General features: G+C 34.0%; 1 protein-coding gene across 1 annotated transcript in view; it reads right to left on the bottom strand.

The window, feature by feature from the left end:
* Nucleotides 1–18168, bottom strand: part of KMT2A (lysine methyltransferase 2A) — an 88770-nt gene that overhangs the window by 23990 nt on the left and 46612 nt on the right. Inside the window, exons 11-19 of the mRNA XM_074302187.1 lie at nt 17401–17514; nt 16034–16180; nt 5553–5648; nt 5231–5351; nt 4397–4510; nt 2784–2968; nt 790–963; nt 341–451; nt 9–82 (exon numbers count right to left, since the gene is read on the bottom strand). Coding sequence (XP_074158288.1) covers nt 9–82; nt 341–451; nt 790–963; nt 2784–2968; nt 4397–4510; nt 5231–5351; nt 5553–5648; nt 16034–16180; nt 17401–17514 — 1136 coding nt within the window. The remainder of the gene's footprint in view (nt 1–8; nt 83–340; nt 452–789; nt 964–2783; nt 2969–4396; nt 4511–5230; nt 5352–5552; nt 5649–16033; nt 16181–17400; nt 17515–18168) is intronic.

Raw genomic sequence — 18168 nt, 5'->3', positions numbered from 1 at the left:
ATACTTACTTGCTTGTAACTTTATTTGGTTCCCAAAACCTGGACTTTTTGACACTGAACCAAGGGAAAACACGTTCCATTTGCTGAATAAAACAAACAGGAATTTCAACAATTAGAAAACTTTATAGTCCTAAAGAAAGATCCATCAATTTGACAACCTAACCAGAAGTTCAACCCCAACCCCAAGAAAAAACAAAGAATGTTTAAATATATATGGGCTGATATAAAAATGAATCCTTATAGTGATGTAACAAGAAATCAGGAGAACAAATTCATTCTTTTTATGGAAAATAATTACACAGAAACAAGTTTTTAAAAATTAAATTAAATTAAAAACTCACCCGAATGAAGAAGGACTTGACCATGCTATTAGCTTTTTTAACCTCTGGCTGCCCCCCATCTGAATTGATGGCTGCTTGAATAATCTTCACAATATCATCACTGAATTCCAACTGCATTGGAAATACATAATATTTGTAAAAGAGGATCTTAAAAGATAGGCACATTATTTAGATCTCGTCCCAAAGGGATAAATTAATTAGGTTTTACACTAAATTTTTTTCTCCCCATAAATACTTTTTAGGAGACCTGAGTATTCTTTTGAATATGAATTTGGTTCCAGAAAAATCAGATGGAAAACAAACAATTCTATCTTATTCTATTCTCTTTCTCAAACACAAAATTGAATTGTCCCAAAGTTTTTAAGTATATATTTCAAGACAAAATGGTACATTTAAAAAGAAAAGAAAATCATCATTTGAACTTTTATCACTGTGCTCTAGACACATACCACAGAGGTATAACCTCCTTGGTCCATTTTCCTCTTTACACCTTCCAGGTCCAAAGGCTGCTGTTCTTCTTGCTTGCTAACCTCAGTCAGGATTGGGGGATCAGGTCCTTCTGGGGAGCTTCGGGAAGGTATACTTTCCTCAGTCTCTGGATTTAGGTCAGGGGGCTTGGCAGCCTTTATCCAGAAAAGACGTACAGATAAAATATTACTTTCAATCAGTCATTGATCATTTAGTATTCTCCTGTTAGAATTGGAAACAAAGGTTTGTGGTTTCTCTGGCATTTAAAATATAAACAACTGTGCTTATCATTTAAAGAACTTCATAAATTGGCTCCATCCTTCCAAGTTTATTGGAACTTAACTCTCCCACATGAATTCTACAGTAGAGTCAAACTGGCCTGCTTATTGTCACTCATACATAACACAATATGTATTCTACTCCATGTGGCTCCACATGGACAAATATACAGACAAATATACGTATATATTCCAACTCCTTTCTTTCTATCTTCACAAAGAATAATTCCAATGCTTAGAAGGTACTGCTTTCTCACCTTTGCCTCCCACTCCCTTGCTTCCTTCAAAGCTCCTCTCAAATGTCACTTCCTACACAAGGCCTATCCGGATTCCCCCAGTGCTGTCCCTTCCAGTAATTACTATGTACTTACTTTTTCTATGAACATGTTGCTTCCCCATCAGAATGGAACTTTCTTGAGGAAAGAAATGCTTTACTTTTGTCTGTCTATTTCTAGTAACTAGCTTGGTGTCAGGTACAAAAAGGATGCTTAATAAATATTGTTGAAGAATGTATTCACATCATGATGCACAAAATAAGGAGGAAGTTAGTAATCCAAACACTACACAATTGCTAGTGGTTTTTTGATAATGGAGGTCTGACCATGTCAACCCTCTGTTTAAACTTCATGGTTCCTTCTTACCTGTAGAACCAAATATAAACTCTATTTGGTATCCAAGCTCTTTGAAATCTGGCCCCTTCCAATCTTTGCAGTTTGACACATTACTTTTCGGCAAGGAATTTCATTATGGTTAAACTGTACTGTTTATGGTTTCTTATACATAATATTTTCATATCCATACCCTTATACTGGTTGTCCCCCATGCTATAATCTCTTTATCTCCACCTCTTAGAATTGCTAGGGTTTTTGTTGTTGTTGTTTTGGGTTTGTTATTTTCTTTTAAGATTCAGCTTAAATACCACCTACTATAAATCTTTTCCTAATTTCATTCCCTATATAGTTACCATTTTAATAACTCTATCTTACATAGCACTTTTCATGTCATCTCCCCCATTAGAATGTAAACTCCTTGATAGCAATTCTCTCTTAAATGATAGTAAGCACTTAATAAATACTTATGGATAATTGAAAGGCTATTTTATTTAAACTTTTTGTTTTCCCCAATTTCTATACCAGTGTTCTATGCACACAAGGTGCTCATTAATATTTACTTAACTGGAGAACTTCATGCCACTCTTCCCACCCTCCAAGTTTGATTTTGAGCTTTCCCAAATCCAGCCTGAAGAGTTATATTCCATGCTCAAAACTGATTAGCAAAATTTCTTCTGAAAAATGAAGCACCACTAAAAGATCATCATAGGGCAATACAGCAATATAATAAGAGCTATGTGAGTAATGTGTAATTTCTTCATTAATATAACTCATGTTTCCTTAAGTGCCTCTAAAATTTGTCTGTTATTTAACAAAATACAAAGTTTTAGTGATTCTGAAAATTTTAATGTTTTACTTCCAAGTCTTACTGCAAATTCATTAAATTTTCTTTCTTGTACAGAAGCAGAAATATGTCCAAAAACCTCCTAGCTAAATGCCCTAGTATATTTTTTAAACAATTTATCTCTGAAAAATAGGGACTCTGTCTCATAGTTCTTTCTGTCCTCAAAACAAAATCTAACAGTAGTAATAGACTTATAAATAATGATGCAGAGCTGAATTGAGTATGAGGAATTTTAGACTTACCTGTCTGTAACGGAGTAAGTGGCTGGTGGTTCGAGAATTTAACAGTGCTGTCAAAACCTGCTTCAGAGAAATTTGGAGCTCTTTTTCTAAAGCCAATCTCCACTCAGCAGGATGCCGCACTGTACAATTCACACAGGTATAGGCCACGCTCTCAGGCAGATTAGAGAGGATTTCATACATTTCATCTAGGAACAAAAGAATCTAATGAAGGCTGTTCATAAGATGAGGGGAAGAAAAGATTAATCTGTAATATCCCACATAGCTTTCTGCTCCAAACTTCCCATTCTATCTTTCTATTAAAGCAGGAGATGAGGGCAATATTCTTGGTACTTCTGAATATCCAAAGGAGTTGATTTCTATGTGACTTACTAAATTATTAATTACTAAATGGCACAAACACAGAATTTAATTGTTGGAACATTACCTAATCTATAAAAGGTAACAACTTGAGCTTTAAAATATTATGTGGCAAATTTTTCAACTGATAAATAGTCAAAGGATAGGAACAATTTTCAGATGAAGAAATTAAAACTATATATAGTCACATGAAAAGGTGCTCCAAATCACTATTGATCAGAGAAATGCAAATTAAGAACTATGAGATACCACTACACACCTGTCAGATTGGCTAAAATGGCAGGAAAAGATAACAAATGTTGGAGGGGATGTGGGAAAACCGGGACACTTATACATTGTTGGTGGAACTTTGAACAAATCCAATCATTCTGGAGAGCAGTTTGGAACTATGCTCTAAAAAAATTATCAAACTGTGCATACCAGCCATATTACTACTGGGATTATATCCCAAAGAAATCTTAAAGGAAGGAAAGGGACCCACATGTGCAAAACTGTTTGTGGCAGCCCTTTTTGTAGTCACAAGAAATTGGAAAACTGAATGGATGCCCATCAACTGGAGAATGGCTTAATAAATTTTGGTATATGAATATTATGGAATACTATTGTTCTGTAAGAAATGACCAGCAGAATGATTTCAGAGAAGCTTGGAGAGAACCTACATGAACTGATGCTGAGTGAAATGAGCAGAACCAGATCATTATACACAGCAACAACAAGACTATATGACAATCAATTCTGATGGAAGTGGCTCTCTCCAACATTGAGATGATTCAAACCAGTTCTACTTGTGCAGTGATGAAGAGAGACATCTACACCCAGAGAAAGAACCATAGAAACAGAGTATGGAACACAACATAGCATTCTCACTCTCTGTTGTTTGTTATTTGCTTGCATTTTGTTTTCTTTCTCAGTTTTTCTTTTTCTTCCTTCTTGATTATTTTTCTTGTGCAGTAAGATAACTGTATAAATATATTTATATATACATATATTGGATTTAACATGTATTTCAACATATTTAACATGTATTGGACTACCTGCCAGATAGGGGAGGGGGTGAAGGGAAGGAGGAGAAAACTTGGAACAAAAGGTTTGGCAAGGGTTAATGTTGGGAAAATTACCTATCATATACTTTGTTCAAAAAAAAAAAAAAAATTATGTGACAAGATGAATGAAACTGAGTTAGGATTGGCAATGCTTGGAAGATAGAAGTTTAGGTAAACTATTCATAGGTATCCCAGGAGGTCCCACATCTGTACCTGAAAGGTTTTCACACTTGGAGTGAACCCATCGATCACATTTCCCACACTGCATCATCTTGCTCTCATAGTCATCATCATCGTAACATTTGTCACAAAGTGGGCAGAAGTTTCCTAAAAGCAAAACAATACTTTAAAATAAAGTCTCAAAATAAAATAAAGTTTATTTGGGAAGCCAAAAACAAAGGCTGAATTTAAGTCGCTATATTCTTATAGAATCGCTCAACTACCAATGTTTTTATGTCAAGCATTTCTGGAAAGCTCCAATAAATAAGGTAAATTTCCAGAACCATTACATTTATACCACTAATATTTTGTCTCCATTAAAACTATTTACAAATTTACAGAATAGTTTAATGAGGTGGCTTAAAAAAGAGAGAAAATTAAATTAAATTTAAGTTTGGAGAAAAAGAGGAAGTATACCTCAACAATCCTAAAGAAAATGTGCAGTCCTTCTGCTTCCTCCACTCCCCCCCCCAAAAAAAAAGGAAGGAAGGAGGTAGGTTATAGGAGAATCTGCCCTTAGCTATTTTTATTCTTCACCTGTTTGCATTCTGATCTGATTTGTTAAAAAAAAAAAAAAAAAAAAAGTATTTTTGCTTCAACACTTTAAATAAAACACTTAGTACAACTATGTTACTACTCAAATGCAAGGAAAAGACCAAAGATTTAGGAAATGCTTCAAAATGATATATAGCCTTAACAACATCTAACTATGCCTTGGACATTTTAAAAATTCTGCTAAAATGATACTCATATCATCACTAAAGATACCTTGTAAACAATACTTAAACACAATTAATAAAACACAAACATTGTGAATTCTTCTTATACCTTTAGCAAAGAGTTTGGCACAATCATGGCACAGTGAAAAATCATGAGACCACTGTGCATCCCACCCTTTGCCTGGAGTTGTAGATCCACAGCTCTTGCATCGAACACACTTGGTACAAATCTGGAAAAAAGATAATTGAAAACAAATTTGTGTCAATATCTTGTGTTTTATATCACATTTCCCACCATATCTCTCTCATCACCCCTTTCTTCCCAAATAACTCTAAGAAGTAGTCATTCAGCTATTACTTGAATTAGCAGCAATGGAAGTTCCAAAGATTCAACAGTGATAGCTCTTTTTGGAATAGTACAATAAACTTACCCAAACTTTCTTTTTCTTGGTGGGTTTGGTTGGGTAGTTTGGTCCCAGGCACTCAGGGTGATAGCTGTTTCGGCACTTATTACACTCCAGCAGCTGCTGCAGAATTGGCAAATACAAGAACCATGAGATAGGATGAATATATGGTACTACTTTTTTTCTCTATTTAGTGTTTTCTTTAAGATAAAGGTGGCAGGATGCCATAAATAAATTATTCCCATATATTATCTATTCTCAGAGCAGATATTTGCCTCTAGTTATAACCCATCAAAATTTAAGGATATTTCTTACATCTAAACCATCAATTTTCTCCTGGGAAGCAAAACTTAAGAATTTGCTGAAAGAAATGGGAATACTTAATCTGGAAAAGAAACAGCTATCAGTCAGAAAGAGAATAGACATAAATAAAAGCAAAAGGTAGATGATGAAAAAAGAGAAATTTTATGCTTTATGCAGGAAAAATTTCCTAACTGTTGGGATTACTAGGTGAGAACTGAGGTTGTCTGGATGGTGACAAGGTGAGAATTCAGGTTTTCTGGACAATTACAAGGTGAGAACTCAGGTTGACTTGATAGAGGGGGCAAGCTCATTGGCTGGGGTGGTTCTTCCCAGAAGCCCTTGCATTATCCCACGCCCATTCTCTGGGAGGATAAAAAGAGACAGCACTGGGCGCAGAGGGCAGATCGGCCTGGAGAAGGATAAGAGCTGGAGGAGATTCAGAGCCAGAATTCAAGAAAGAAGACTCTCTGCATTACATCAGGCCTGACGGGGCTCTCTGCAGGAAGGGAAGTCACTTCTAAGGACAAGAGTTAACAGCAACTGCCTGGAGACAACAGTTCGTTACAGGAAGAAGAATCTGTCGGAGAGATTTGAGTAGAAGACACAGCAGATCTCTTCCCAGAGAGTGATCCGGCAGCTTCTAGAGACGACAGCTCGCTACAATTGGCGCCCAACGTGGGGCAAGGACTTTTGCTTATCCTGACAAGAGGAGCTAGACCAGACCTTTGCACCTAACAATTATCCAAAAATTGATTTGGTTGCCTCAAAAGTTAGAAGGTTCCCTAAGGAAGCTCATTTCATCTACAAAATTCTGATATCAAACACTGGCTCCTGTTTCTGGGTTTTGCTTATCTAATCTGTTCCACTGATCAGCTTTTTCATTTATTTTTTTTTTCAAACACTATCAAATAGTCTAATGATGCTTTCTAGTATATTCTGAGATCTGGTCCCACCCTCACTTCCCTTTTTTTTTTTTTTTTTTTTTTTTTTTTTTCATTTTTATTCTAAAGATTATAGACCTTTAGATCCTCCCACTGAATTTTATTTTGTTTTTGTTTTGTAAAGTTAAGTCCCCAGTAATTTGAGAAGCAAAACATTAAAGATGTAAATTAATTTAGGCAACAATACAATTTTTATTATGTTGGCCCAGCCCAATCAAGTACATGAATATATCTTCATTTTTAGTTTTCCTTTGTTTTATAACTAGTATTTTATAGTTTTACTTACATACATTTTGGAAATATCTTGGTAGGCTAACTCCTAGATATTTGATCCATTTATAAAATTACTGGGAAAGCAATTTCTTTTATCATTACTTTTCTGTTTTTGTTAGTGCTACAGTGAAATGCTAATGATTTCTGTGAGCTTATTTTGCATCCTATTTTATCATTAATGATCTTAATTAGTTCCCTTACCCATAAACTGGGATTTTAGAATAACCATCAAATTGTTAAACAACACATATAATTTTGTGTCTTCTTTGTTAACGCTTATTCTTTTTGGAGTTTTTTTTTTTTAAACAGCATATGAGTCACACGTTTTGCAAAAAAAAGTTTTATACATACACATATAAAAATTTAACACACTGGTAGGAATAGATCCCCATTAGAGGTCATCCTATATTTTCTTCCGTTATATGGCTAAATTCTTTGAGAAAGCTACCTACCTAATCCTCTTTCATCTTAACTCTTTGTAATCTAGCTTCTGACATCTTTCAAAACTCCTCTCTTCAAAATTACTAATGATTCCTTAATTGCTAAATATGATGGCATTTTCTCAATTTTCATCCTTGCAGCTTCTGACACTACTGACTACCTCTTTCTCCTTGGTATTTTCTTCTCTCTAGGTTTTTGTGATACTACTCTTTCTTGGTTCTCCTCTTATGTGGTCTGACACCTTCTCTGTCTCACATTAATCAGACCTTACATCATGCCTGCTAACTACAGGATTCCCCCAAATCTCTGTCCTGGGCTCTACTTTTCCTATTTACTATTTTACTTAGTTGTAAAGGGCTAGAACTGAGCAAATGCACTTGGATAATGGAGCACATGAGACTAATTGCCAATTGGACGGTTCTCTATTAACTTGTTTGAAGGTTGACCCTCCCCAGCTGTCCTGTGCTGACTTGATGGGTGGGACAAAGAGGGGGAAGTGACGTGTGTGGGGAAGAGTAGGAGGAGGAAATGGGGGCACTGGCTCCCGAGGAGGTGGAGAGAAGAGGGTGGTGTGGAGATTACTAGATCTAATCCCCTGACCAAGAATAAAGACTTTTGATTATCCTGACTCTGGCTGATTTCTGGGAAGACAGAGTTCCAGCACTTAGTGATATGATTAGAAGACTCTCAGATCTACCTGTCCAGCCCTAATCTCTCAATTTATCCATTGGTATAAGGCATGAGAAGAGTACTAAGGTGGAGTAATAAAGTTATGAGGAGTTTTGAAGATAAATTTGAAGATCCTGGAATTGACTGTATATGTATATTTGTGCGAGACATAATCAAACCTAAGCTTTAGCAATATCACTTTGATAGCCGAGTAGAGAATAGATTAAAGTAGAGAGAGACGAAGTAGGCACACCAACTTTTATGAAGACTACTACAATACTTTAAGTCAGTGGTCCTCAAACTTTTTAAATAGGGGGCCAGTTCACTGTCCCTCAGACTGTTGGAGGGCTGGACTCTAGTAAAAACAAAAGCTCACACTATGTCTCTGCCCCTCAGCCCATTTGTCATAACCAGGTGGGTCGCATAAACGTCCTCAGGGGGTCACATCTGGCAGGCAGGCTGTAGTTTGAGAATCCCTGCTTTAAGTGATGCAGGCCTGCACTGACATGGTGACAGAGTCAGAGGAAAGAAGAGGCTATATGCAAGAGACATTTTGAAGGTAAAATCAACAGGCCTTGCACAGAATTGGATATGATGGGGAAGGTTTAAAAGACAGTGAAAAGTCAAAGATCTTTAGGTTTTGACTGAGAGGATAATAGAATACTCAACAGGAAGAGAAGTTATTAAGTTTCTTCTGAATGTTCCTATTTCTGTCAAAAACATTATCTATTTGAGAATATGCAAAATTTATAACTTTGATAAAAAACTTTGATAAAACACTTTTTTCCCCTCACCCCACATGACAAATCTGTTCCTAGATCCTACTATTTATACTTCTAAATTATATTTTATCTGGTTATAATTTCTACATATAATACTGTCTCCTTCAAAAAAATGTTAACTTTTAAGGAAGCAGAACTGTTTCATGTTTTATTTTGTATTCCCAGGACTGAGCAGTGCCTGACATATATTAGACTTTTAGTAAATGATTGATTAATAGAGTATCTTCTTTAGTTGTAAGGATAACTTCTGTGCATAAGCATTAATTCCTCTTTAAACATCAAATATTTTCTTTGAAATTCATCTGATCCAATTGGCTTAACATAACAGAAAAGGAAAATGATAAATGCTAAAGAGGATGTGGGAAAACTGGAAAACTGAGTATTGCTGCTGGTGGAGCTGTAAATTTATCCAACCAATCTAGAGAACAATTTAAAACTATACCCAAAGGGCTGTAGAAGTACACATACCCTTTGATCTAGCAATAAATAGCATTACTAGGTCTATATCCAAAGAGTTTTTTTTTTTTTTTTTAAGTAGAAGAACCTATTATCTTAAAAAATATTTATAGCAGCTCCTTTTGTGGTAGCAAAGAATTGGAAACTGATGATCATCAATTGGGGAACAGCTGAACAAATTGTGGTATGTGATTACAATGGAATATTTTTGTGCTATAATAAATATATTTTTATATTTAAAATATAATAAAATAAAATATCAGAAAGATATTTTCAGGAAAACCTGAGAAAATTTATATGAACTCATGCAAAATGAAGTGAGAAACCAGGAGAACATTGTGTACAATAACAGCAATACTATATAATAATCAACTGTGAATGACTTAGCTAAGCTTAGCAATATAATGATTTAAGACAATTCCAAAAGATTCATGATGAACAACACTATCTACATCTCACAAGAAAGAGCTGATAAGGGTTCAAAGCAAACTTTTAAAAGTCTTCCTTTTGGGGACAATCTCTGTGATTTGATTGCTTTGTTTTGTTTTTTCCTTCACAAGACTAATAGGGAAGTATGTTATGCTTGTCCTGTATAATCTGTGCCAAATTGATTGCCTTCTCAAAAACGGGGAAGTAAAGGGGAGAATTTAGAACTCAAAATATGAAAAAAAAAAAAGTTTAAAAAATTTTATATGTAATTGAAATTTTTTTTTTTTAATTCAGCTGAACCAAGATTTTTTCCATCAGTATAGTTCACTTATGGTTTGCTGAATTTTTTTTTTTTTGAGACTGAGTTATTATTTCCAACTTTTTGTTGATATTTATTCAATGCCTTGTTTGCATGTAATTTGCACATTTCTTGATACTTATTCATAAATTTTTTAACTAGGCAATATAATTTCCTAGCTTTTGTTTTAATCACATTGTCTTGATTTTTTATTGCTAATTACCCTTTCTTATTGAAAGTTTTGCATGTTGAATATAGTGCTCTACCCTCTGAATGCTTTTGAAAGTATGATGCAAAAGTTCCTTTTTGCTGAATATCCAATTTTTTAAGTTATGAATTTTACAGAATTTGTGTTATTTAGGAGAAGGGACAAATTAATCTTCTTTTTCAATACCAGATTCACACTTTTCCTTTGGTTTATTGTAAACAAAACCATACTATTTATTGATTTAGTTTGGAATATTAAAGATTTCTCCCCCAGGGACTACTTTGCAATATTTGTTGTTTAATCTTGTAATTCTTAAATTTACCAATTTTGCTTCTTGCTGAGTTGAACTTGGAATTTCTGTTCTATCCTAAGCAACCTCTGTACCTTTTCATCTGCTTTCGATTATTCTAGGCATCTTCTGAAAACTGGTTTTCAGGACTGCTTTTTAATTGGCTTTTCTAGAAAACTTGCATTCCTTATTCTGTATTATCCAATCCTATCTTGTTCAATATTCTTGTTTTATAGAGTTCTCATATATTCATCCAATCTTATTTTTTGATTTTGTCTAATTTTCCTTTTATAGGTCTAATTCTAGTCTCTTTATGAATCAATTATTTTAATCTTTGCTTTATGTAACTTATTTTTCTTGTAAGACATTGATTTCTTCCTTAAAAATTCTAATTTGGCCTATATCTTTAATTTATTTAATTAATCCTTTAAAAGTATTATTCTTTCAAATATTGTAAAAGTTCTTGGAGATGTTCCAGCAACTAATTTCTTGGGTCTCAATAATTTGCTGTGATCTCATCTTCCTTGAGTGTTTTTAAAATTCAATTTCTTTTGTTGAAAAGTATATACTCACTGTGTTCATTTGTAATACATTTTTTCCCTTCATTTTCTTTTTTCTGACCAATTTTATATGTCTTTATTAGTCACTCTACTGATTTTCTATTCTGTGTTTTCTGCATCATAGATCTTACTTATCATAATTCTCTTTCCTTTTATGAGGCCCAGTGCTCCTTTCCAAACTTTTGCTTTTTTGTCCTCCACTAGGCTAGTAGGGACATTGATGAAAGGAGATGCTGAAAGCTGAAGTTTCACTACAACTTGGCCTGCTATCTAATTTTTACTAGCTCCATTCCTTGGGTTCCTCTGTCCTGTCAACAATCAACTTTCTTCTGTCCCTTCCCTGTGTTCCAGGACTGGTTGGGTTCATGAAGTCCCAATTAATAGAGGGAAACAGAAAAGGCTCAATCAGGGTACTGGTTCAGGGAAACTATACAGCTTGAGCTTTTCTCTACAAAGGTTCCAAATTTTTTATTTTTTTTTTAAAACAGTGACCAAGTTATTTCCCTCTTGCTCAGAAAATATTTCCATATAAAAAATCAAAACCTACATAAGCATTATTATATATTTGGGATATCATGGGGCTGCAACATGTCACTCTAAAAAGTGACGTATGAAATTATAGATATCATAAAAGTCTAAGGTAGGGGGGAAGGATCAATCTGAGCCAGAGTTACAATGGATTATATAAGAGCATTCACTAATTATTAGCACTATTAAGCACTCCTATTAGGCTTACTAGTGCTAATAATTAGGTTTTTTTTCTCACAAAGAATTATTCTATAGAACCTTTTTGCATCTTTCTTCTTTCTGAAATTGCTGTTTTTGTTATATTTTCTGACACTTTTATGATTTGAGGTAGTAAGGGAAAAGCTGAGCCCTAGTTATCTCTTACTCTATCATCTTCCTAGAATTCTACTTAACTTTTTCTTTCGTTAATAACTGATAAATTGTCTTTTAGAGAAAATGGGGCAGTGTATAGTTAAGTTGTTTGTGGGTAAGTAAATACTTATTGTGTCAAAAGAAATTATAATACTTTGTAGAGAAACATTTTCATCCTTGCATACTTCTGTTCAGATTGGTTCATCCTTGGGAAAAAATTCACTTACCCACAACAAACTGGGACCTTACTGTTACTTGACAACCAACCTTTCTACTGTACTTTGTTAATTTATGGACCAGTGCAATTGTTGAAAAAAATTTTTAACTTCTCTCATCCACAGCTCTCTCTCTTGAGCATATACTACTGGCTTCCTTCTTCACAGAGAAAAAAAGGCTCTACTACAGGAAGTCCTTTATTCACCTCCTCCATCTTTTATAACTTTTCAAAAGGCTAACAGCTTGAAAGAACAGTTTTTCCATGTAACCTTAAGGAAGTCACTTAACCTCTTTGGGCTTGTTTCCTCATCTGCAAAATGAAAAGTTAGACAAGGTGACCTCTAAGGTCCCTTATGTTTTACTATCTATTTGGCATCACCATCAACTCTTTGTCCTCTTTGCTTCTGGAAAAGGAGCTGTATCTTTCTTCTTTCCTAAAAGCTAATATTTACCCTTGATCATGTTTTTTCTCTCTCTTTTTTATTGTTTTATTTTTTTCTGGTTATACATTATATTAATTTTTTAAAAATACACATTTCTTTATGAATCATATCAGGAGAGAAAAATCAGAACAACAGGGAAAAACCAAGAGGGAAAGAAAGGAAAAAAAAAAGAAGTGAACATAGCATGTATTGATGTACATTTAATTTTTTTCTGGATGCAGATGAAATTTTCTATCCAAAGTTTATCGTGATTGCCTTGGATCACTGAACTCTGAGAAGAACCATAGTTGATCATGGCATAATGTTGCTGTTACTGCATTCAATGTATTCCTGATTCTGCTTATTTTGCTCAGCATCAGTTTGTGTAAATCTTGCTAGCCCTTTCTAATATCAGCTCTTTCACCATCATTTTTATAGAACAATAATAATCCATTACTTTCATATACCACAACCAATTGATGGGCATCTATTCATTTTCTAACTCTTTGCTACCACAAAACGAGCTGCTACAAATATTTTTGCACATGTGGGTCTTTTTCCCTCCTTTATGATTTTCTTGGGATATAAACCCAGTAGTGGCACTGCTGGGTCAAAGGGCATGCAATTTTATAGCCTTTTGGGCACTGTTCCAGATTGCTCTTCACAATGGTGGGATCATTTCACAATTCCACCAACAATGCATTAGTATCCCAGTTTTCCCATATCTTCTCCAAAATTCATCATCTTTTCTTGTCATTTCAGCAAATTTGAAAAGTGTGAGATGGCACCTCAGAACTGGTTCTTTAAACAATAGTAATTAGGAAGATTTTTTCATATGACCAAAAATGGCTTTAATTTCATCATCTGAAAATTGTCTGTTCATATCCTTTGACCATTTATCAATTGGGGAATGACTTGTATTCTTATAAATTTGACAAAGTTCTTTGAATATTTTAGAAATGAGGCTTTTAACAGAAATACTGGCTATAAAATTTTTCCCCCAGCTTTGTACTTTCCTTTTAATCTTGTTTGTGTTGGTTTTGTTTGTGCAAAAACTTAATTTAATGTAATCAAAGTTGTCCATTTTGCATTTTCATAATGTTCTCTATTTTTCATATTCTCTCTTGACTGATTTAGAATGTTGCTCCAGCAGTGATCCTTATTCCTCTCAAACATCTTTAATCTCTTCTTGCCCATCTGTCTTTAAATATGCTCAGTTCTTCCCAATCTGGGGAAGAAAAAAAAAAAAAAAAAAAAAAGCTTTCTCTTGGCCCTTCTACTTCTATCCCACCAAGGTCTGTCCTGATCTTTCTTTGCGTCTTTACAACTAAACTTCTTGGAAAAGTTGTCTATCATCGGTACCTAAATTTTACAATTCAACACTATTCATTGGATTTGTGACCTCATCCTTTAATGAAATTGTTCAATCAGAGGTCATCTATCATTGACTCCCTGATCGATAAATCCAATGGCCTTTTTTCATCTCTCTGAAGTTTTGAAAATTGTTGATTGCCTTCCTACTAAATGGATACTCTATTTCCTTTGATCAACATTATGTTCTTCTGATTCTTTTCCTCCCTTAGTAACTGCTATTCTATCTTCTTTCCTGGTTCTTCATTCTGTTCTCAAGTCTTAATAGTTGAAGTATTCTTCTATTCTATATCTAGATGTGGCTCTAGTTCTAATCTCTCTACTTCCAAATATCTTTAGGAAACTTCAATTTGGATATGGATATCCTATTTCTAACTCATATTCAAGCCATTCAAAACTAAGCTCATTATTTTTTCCATTATAATTAATTGCTTTTTCCTTTTGATTTCACAGTTTCTATCTGTGACAACATATACCAAATCTTTCAATCAAGTATATAATTTAAGGATTAATCAGACTATTCTCTGTCTCATCTTTCATGTCTAATCAGTTATACCATATAATTAATTGATCTATTAATCAACAAATATTTATTAAGTACCATGTGCTGGGCACAATAGATACAAAAACTTCACCTCGGCAATATCTCTCACAACTTTCCTGTCCTCGATTTTCATTCTAACATAGGACATCATTACTAGCTTCAATCATAACAATAATCTAACAAATTTTCTCCACCTTTTCTCATGATCCTCTCCAATTCAACCTTCACACTAGAGGTATAAATTGTCTTTCTCATATAAATATTTAGGTTATGACATTTTTTTTGCTCAGAACTTCTCAATGGCTCTCAAATTCTGTATTGAAATAAATCTTTAAATATAGACTTGGTGAGAGTGACTACTTAGGGACACTGGACAAAAGTCTGATGCTCAGATAGATTTGGACTACATGTATTCTAAAATCTCTTCCTGCTGAAATTTTCACTGTCAAATTCAAACTTCTTATTCTGGTTTTCAAAGCCCTCCATAATGTAGTACTACTGTATTCCAACCTTATCTGATACTGTTATTTTTCACATACTCTATATTTCAGAGAAAATGAACTAAGTAAATTTAGGAACTTGTAATGTCATTTACTTCTTTATATTCTTAAATAATTCTAAATAGTGCTTTGAATATAATAACTATAATATAGCTGATAATAATCTGGTTATTACTTGGCAAGATATAAATAATTATAAAGGGAAAGCTCATTGAATTTAAGTGCCTATAATGTGCCATCTATCCTATAAAAGAAAAAAAAAAAAAGGCTCTTCTAACAAATATTTACTTCCCTTCTTTAAAAAATGTGAAACAGTGTGAGCTTAGAAATGGACACAATTTGACCTGGCTATCATAATGTTTGGAATAAAATCAGACAAAGGCAGAAATCCCAAAGAATTTAATCTCACATCTGTTTCCCTGAGGTAATACAATTAAATATTTTATATGAGGAGAACCATGGCCTGCAAAACCCAAGCCAAGAACTATCATTCACCCAGTAGCAGCTACTTAAATTGTTCCCCAAATTAAAATGCAAAGAAGGAGCACTATCAATCCATCTGAACATCAAAAAAAGATTAAACTAAAAAAAAAAAAATTAAAAGAGAGATTAAACTAGCCAAGAATACTCAGGATGAGGCAAAACAAATATTGAGCTAAAGGTTAGAAAGATGTGAATACTAGTTTACTACTAAGACTACTAAGCACTAGTCTAGTACTAGACTACAAGTACGAGTGTGGCCTTAGCTAAATAAAATTTTTTAAAAGACAATTTTTAAATTTTCTGAGAGTTAACATTCTATGAAAGAAAAGGGTCACTAGAAAAATCCAAATCCTAATGAAGAATATTGAAGAAATTTCATGAACATCCATGGGAGGGAAATATACACAGAAGGCTGTGTTCTAAATAGTTATTTATTCTTAATACCTTTGTAGCCTGATGTTGTCTTCCACACACATGACAGAACTTGCAGCGACGACAACACCAATTTTCCAGCTGATCCTCGAGAGGGCGCTCATTCTCCTCCAAACAGAATTTGTGGAAGGGCTCACAACAGACTTGGCAATATACAAACTGGAAGAGAGATAAGAACATATTAGCTATTGCCTAAAAATATATCAATCAACCTTCCTTTTTTATCTCTAGTTTTATAACAAGTAGAATCTATTGAAGCTAATATGTGAACAAAGCCCTGGAGACATTGATACACTTTTGGCTTCCAATTTCAGTGATAAGTTGTATCATATAACATCAGAGGGTTTTTTAAAAACATTATTTTGAAGATAATAAGGAAGCCCCAGTTAGATTTTAAAAGAGAAGCAACTAGGAATTTCTTGTGATTAAGAATTCAGTGAGTTTTTCTTTAGTTTTATGAGAGCATGACTAAGATTATATAAGCTTCAAGTTCTAAGAAAAATTCTGTGCTAGACTAAAATCTGAAGAGAGGATGATATTTCTATTATAAAATTAATTCATTCTTTTGGGTCATGTATTCATATATAAAAGCCATTTAGATTTTTAACTAGTAATGGACACATTTACAGCTATCAAATCTTTTACCTATCAGATGATTATTATCCCACACACTAGATTTACTTACTTATACCTAAAGAAAAGTCAGAAAAGTTATTCCTCCAGTCTAACTCTAGTAAAGCTAAAAGTTTTTTTTTAGAGAAATAAGGTCTGCTCATAAAATTTTTAGCCTCGGTATAGCCTGGATTTCATAGTTTATTTCTCTATTTCTTGGTAAGTCCCAACATTCTCCTCCAAGCTGTTTAAAGCTGAACATAGAACCTACCACATCCTAACAAAGCAGCAATTAATTTCTGTTAAAACAGAACTTTTAGAATGCCATACTTCTTTCAACTCTTAGAATCCTTTTTCCTTCAAGACTGAGATCACACTAAGTCTATCCCAGTACCCCCAGCTGCTAGTACCATTTCCCCTTCAGAATCACTTTGTTTTTACTTTATAAAAACTCAGATTTAGACATAATGCCATTTCCAACAGAATGCAAATTCCTTGCACTGAAGGCAAGGATTGTTTCACATATTCCTTTTCTTTTTCCCCTTGAGGAAATTAGGGTTAAGTGACTTGCCCAGGGTTACTCAGCTAGGAAGTGTTAAGTATCTAAGATGAGATTTGAACTCAGGTCCTCCTGACTTTAGAGCTGGTGCTCTATGCTGGTGCTCTACCTGGCTATCCTATACTTTCCTTTTTCATCCCTAGAATAATGACTGGCATTCACAGCAAGTACTTAATTAGTACTTGTTGGTTGACTGAGGATACATTACCTCCACATGCCCACTGCTGGCACAGAGAAAGCAAACCACTCTGGGAGTTATAGGAACTGATGTCAGGATGCCTAGACCACCCATCTCCCATACATTTTCTACTTCACAGTCTTCCTGCAAAGAAAAAAAATTGAACTTATGAAAGCAAATATTGTAGTCATAGAACTCCTACAACACCAATAGTTAAAAGTTCCACATTTTAGTGAATTAAAAAAAATTATACTAATTGTTTAATATCAGGAACAAACCATTTAAAGCCTTACCTTTCAGTTTATACTAAATATGTCGTATTAATATAACAGAAATTAAATTTTTTTTACATCTCTACTGACTCAAAAATTCTTTCATGGCTTGGTAATTTTTATTTTCTTTCTTTCTTTTTTTTTTTTGGAGGCTGGGGTTAAGTGACTTGCTCAGGGTCACACAGCTAATAAGTGTTAAGTGTCTGAGACCAGGATTTGAACTCGGGTCCTCCTGAATGCAAGGCTGGTGCTCTATCCACTGCACCACCTAACTGCCCCCGGTAATTTTTCTTTAATAGAATCCCCCCCCATTGTCTTTTTCTAGCCATTTGTTGCTATTCAAGATGGGTCAGAGTTCCTCCTAAAAGGCTAGATTATTCAACTAGTGCAAGACTATTATACAGAGACAAAAACTGGAAGGAATTCCCATTTATTTCAAACATTTTACATTCTTGTTCCTTCAAATAGAGCAAGATTTCTTGCTGAACTCCCCTGTCTTTTAAAATAGCCTTTTATTTTCAAAATA

The sequence above is a fragment of the Sminthopsis crassicaudata genome, chromosome 3, assembly GCF_048593235.1.
Source record: "Sminthopsis crassicaudata isolate SCR6 chromosome 3, ASM4859323v1, whole genome shotgun sequence".
Taxonomy (NCBI): domain Eukaryota; kingdom Metazoa; phylum Chordata; class Mammalia; order Dasyuromorphia; family Dasyuridae; genus Sminthopsis; species Sminthopsis crassicaudata.
Note: the sequence above shows the minus strand (reverse complement) of the source record. Positions and strands in the feature narration are given on the sequence as shown.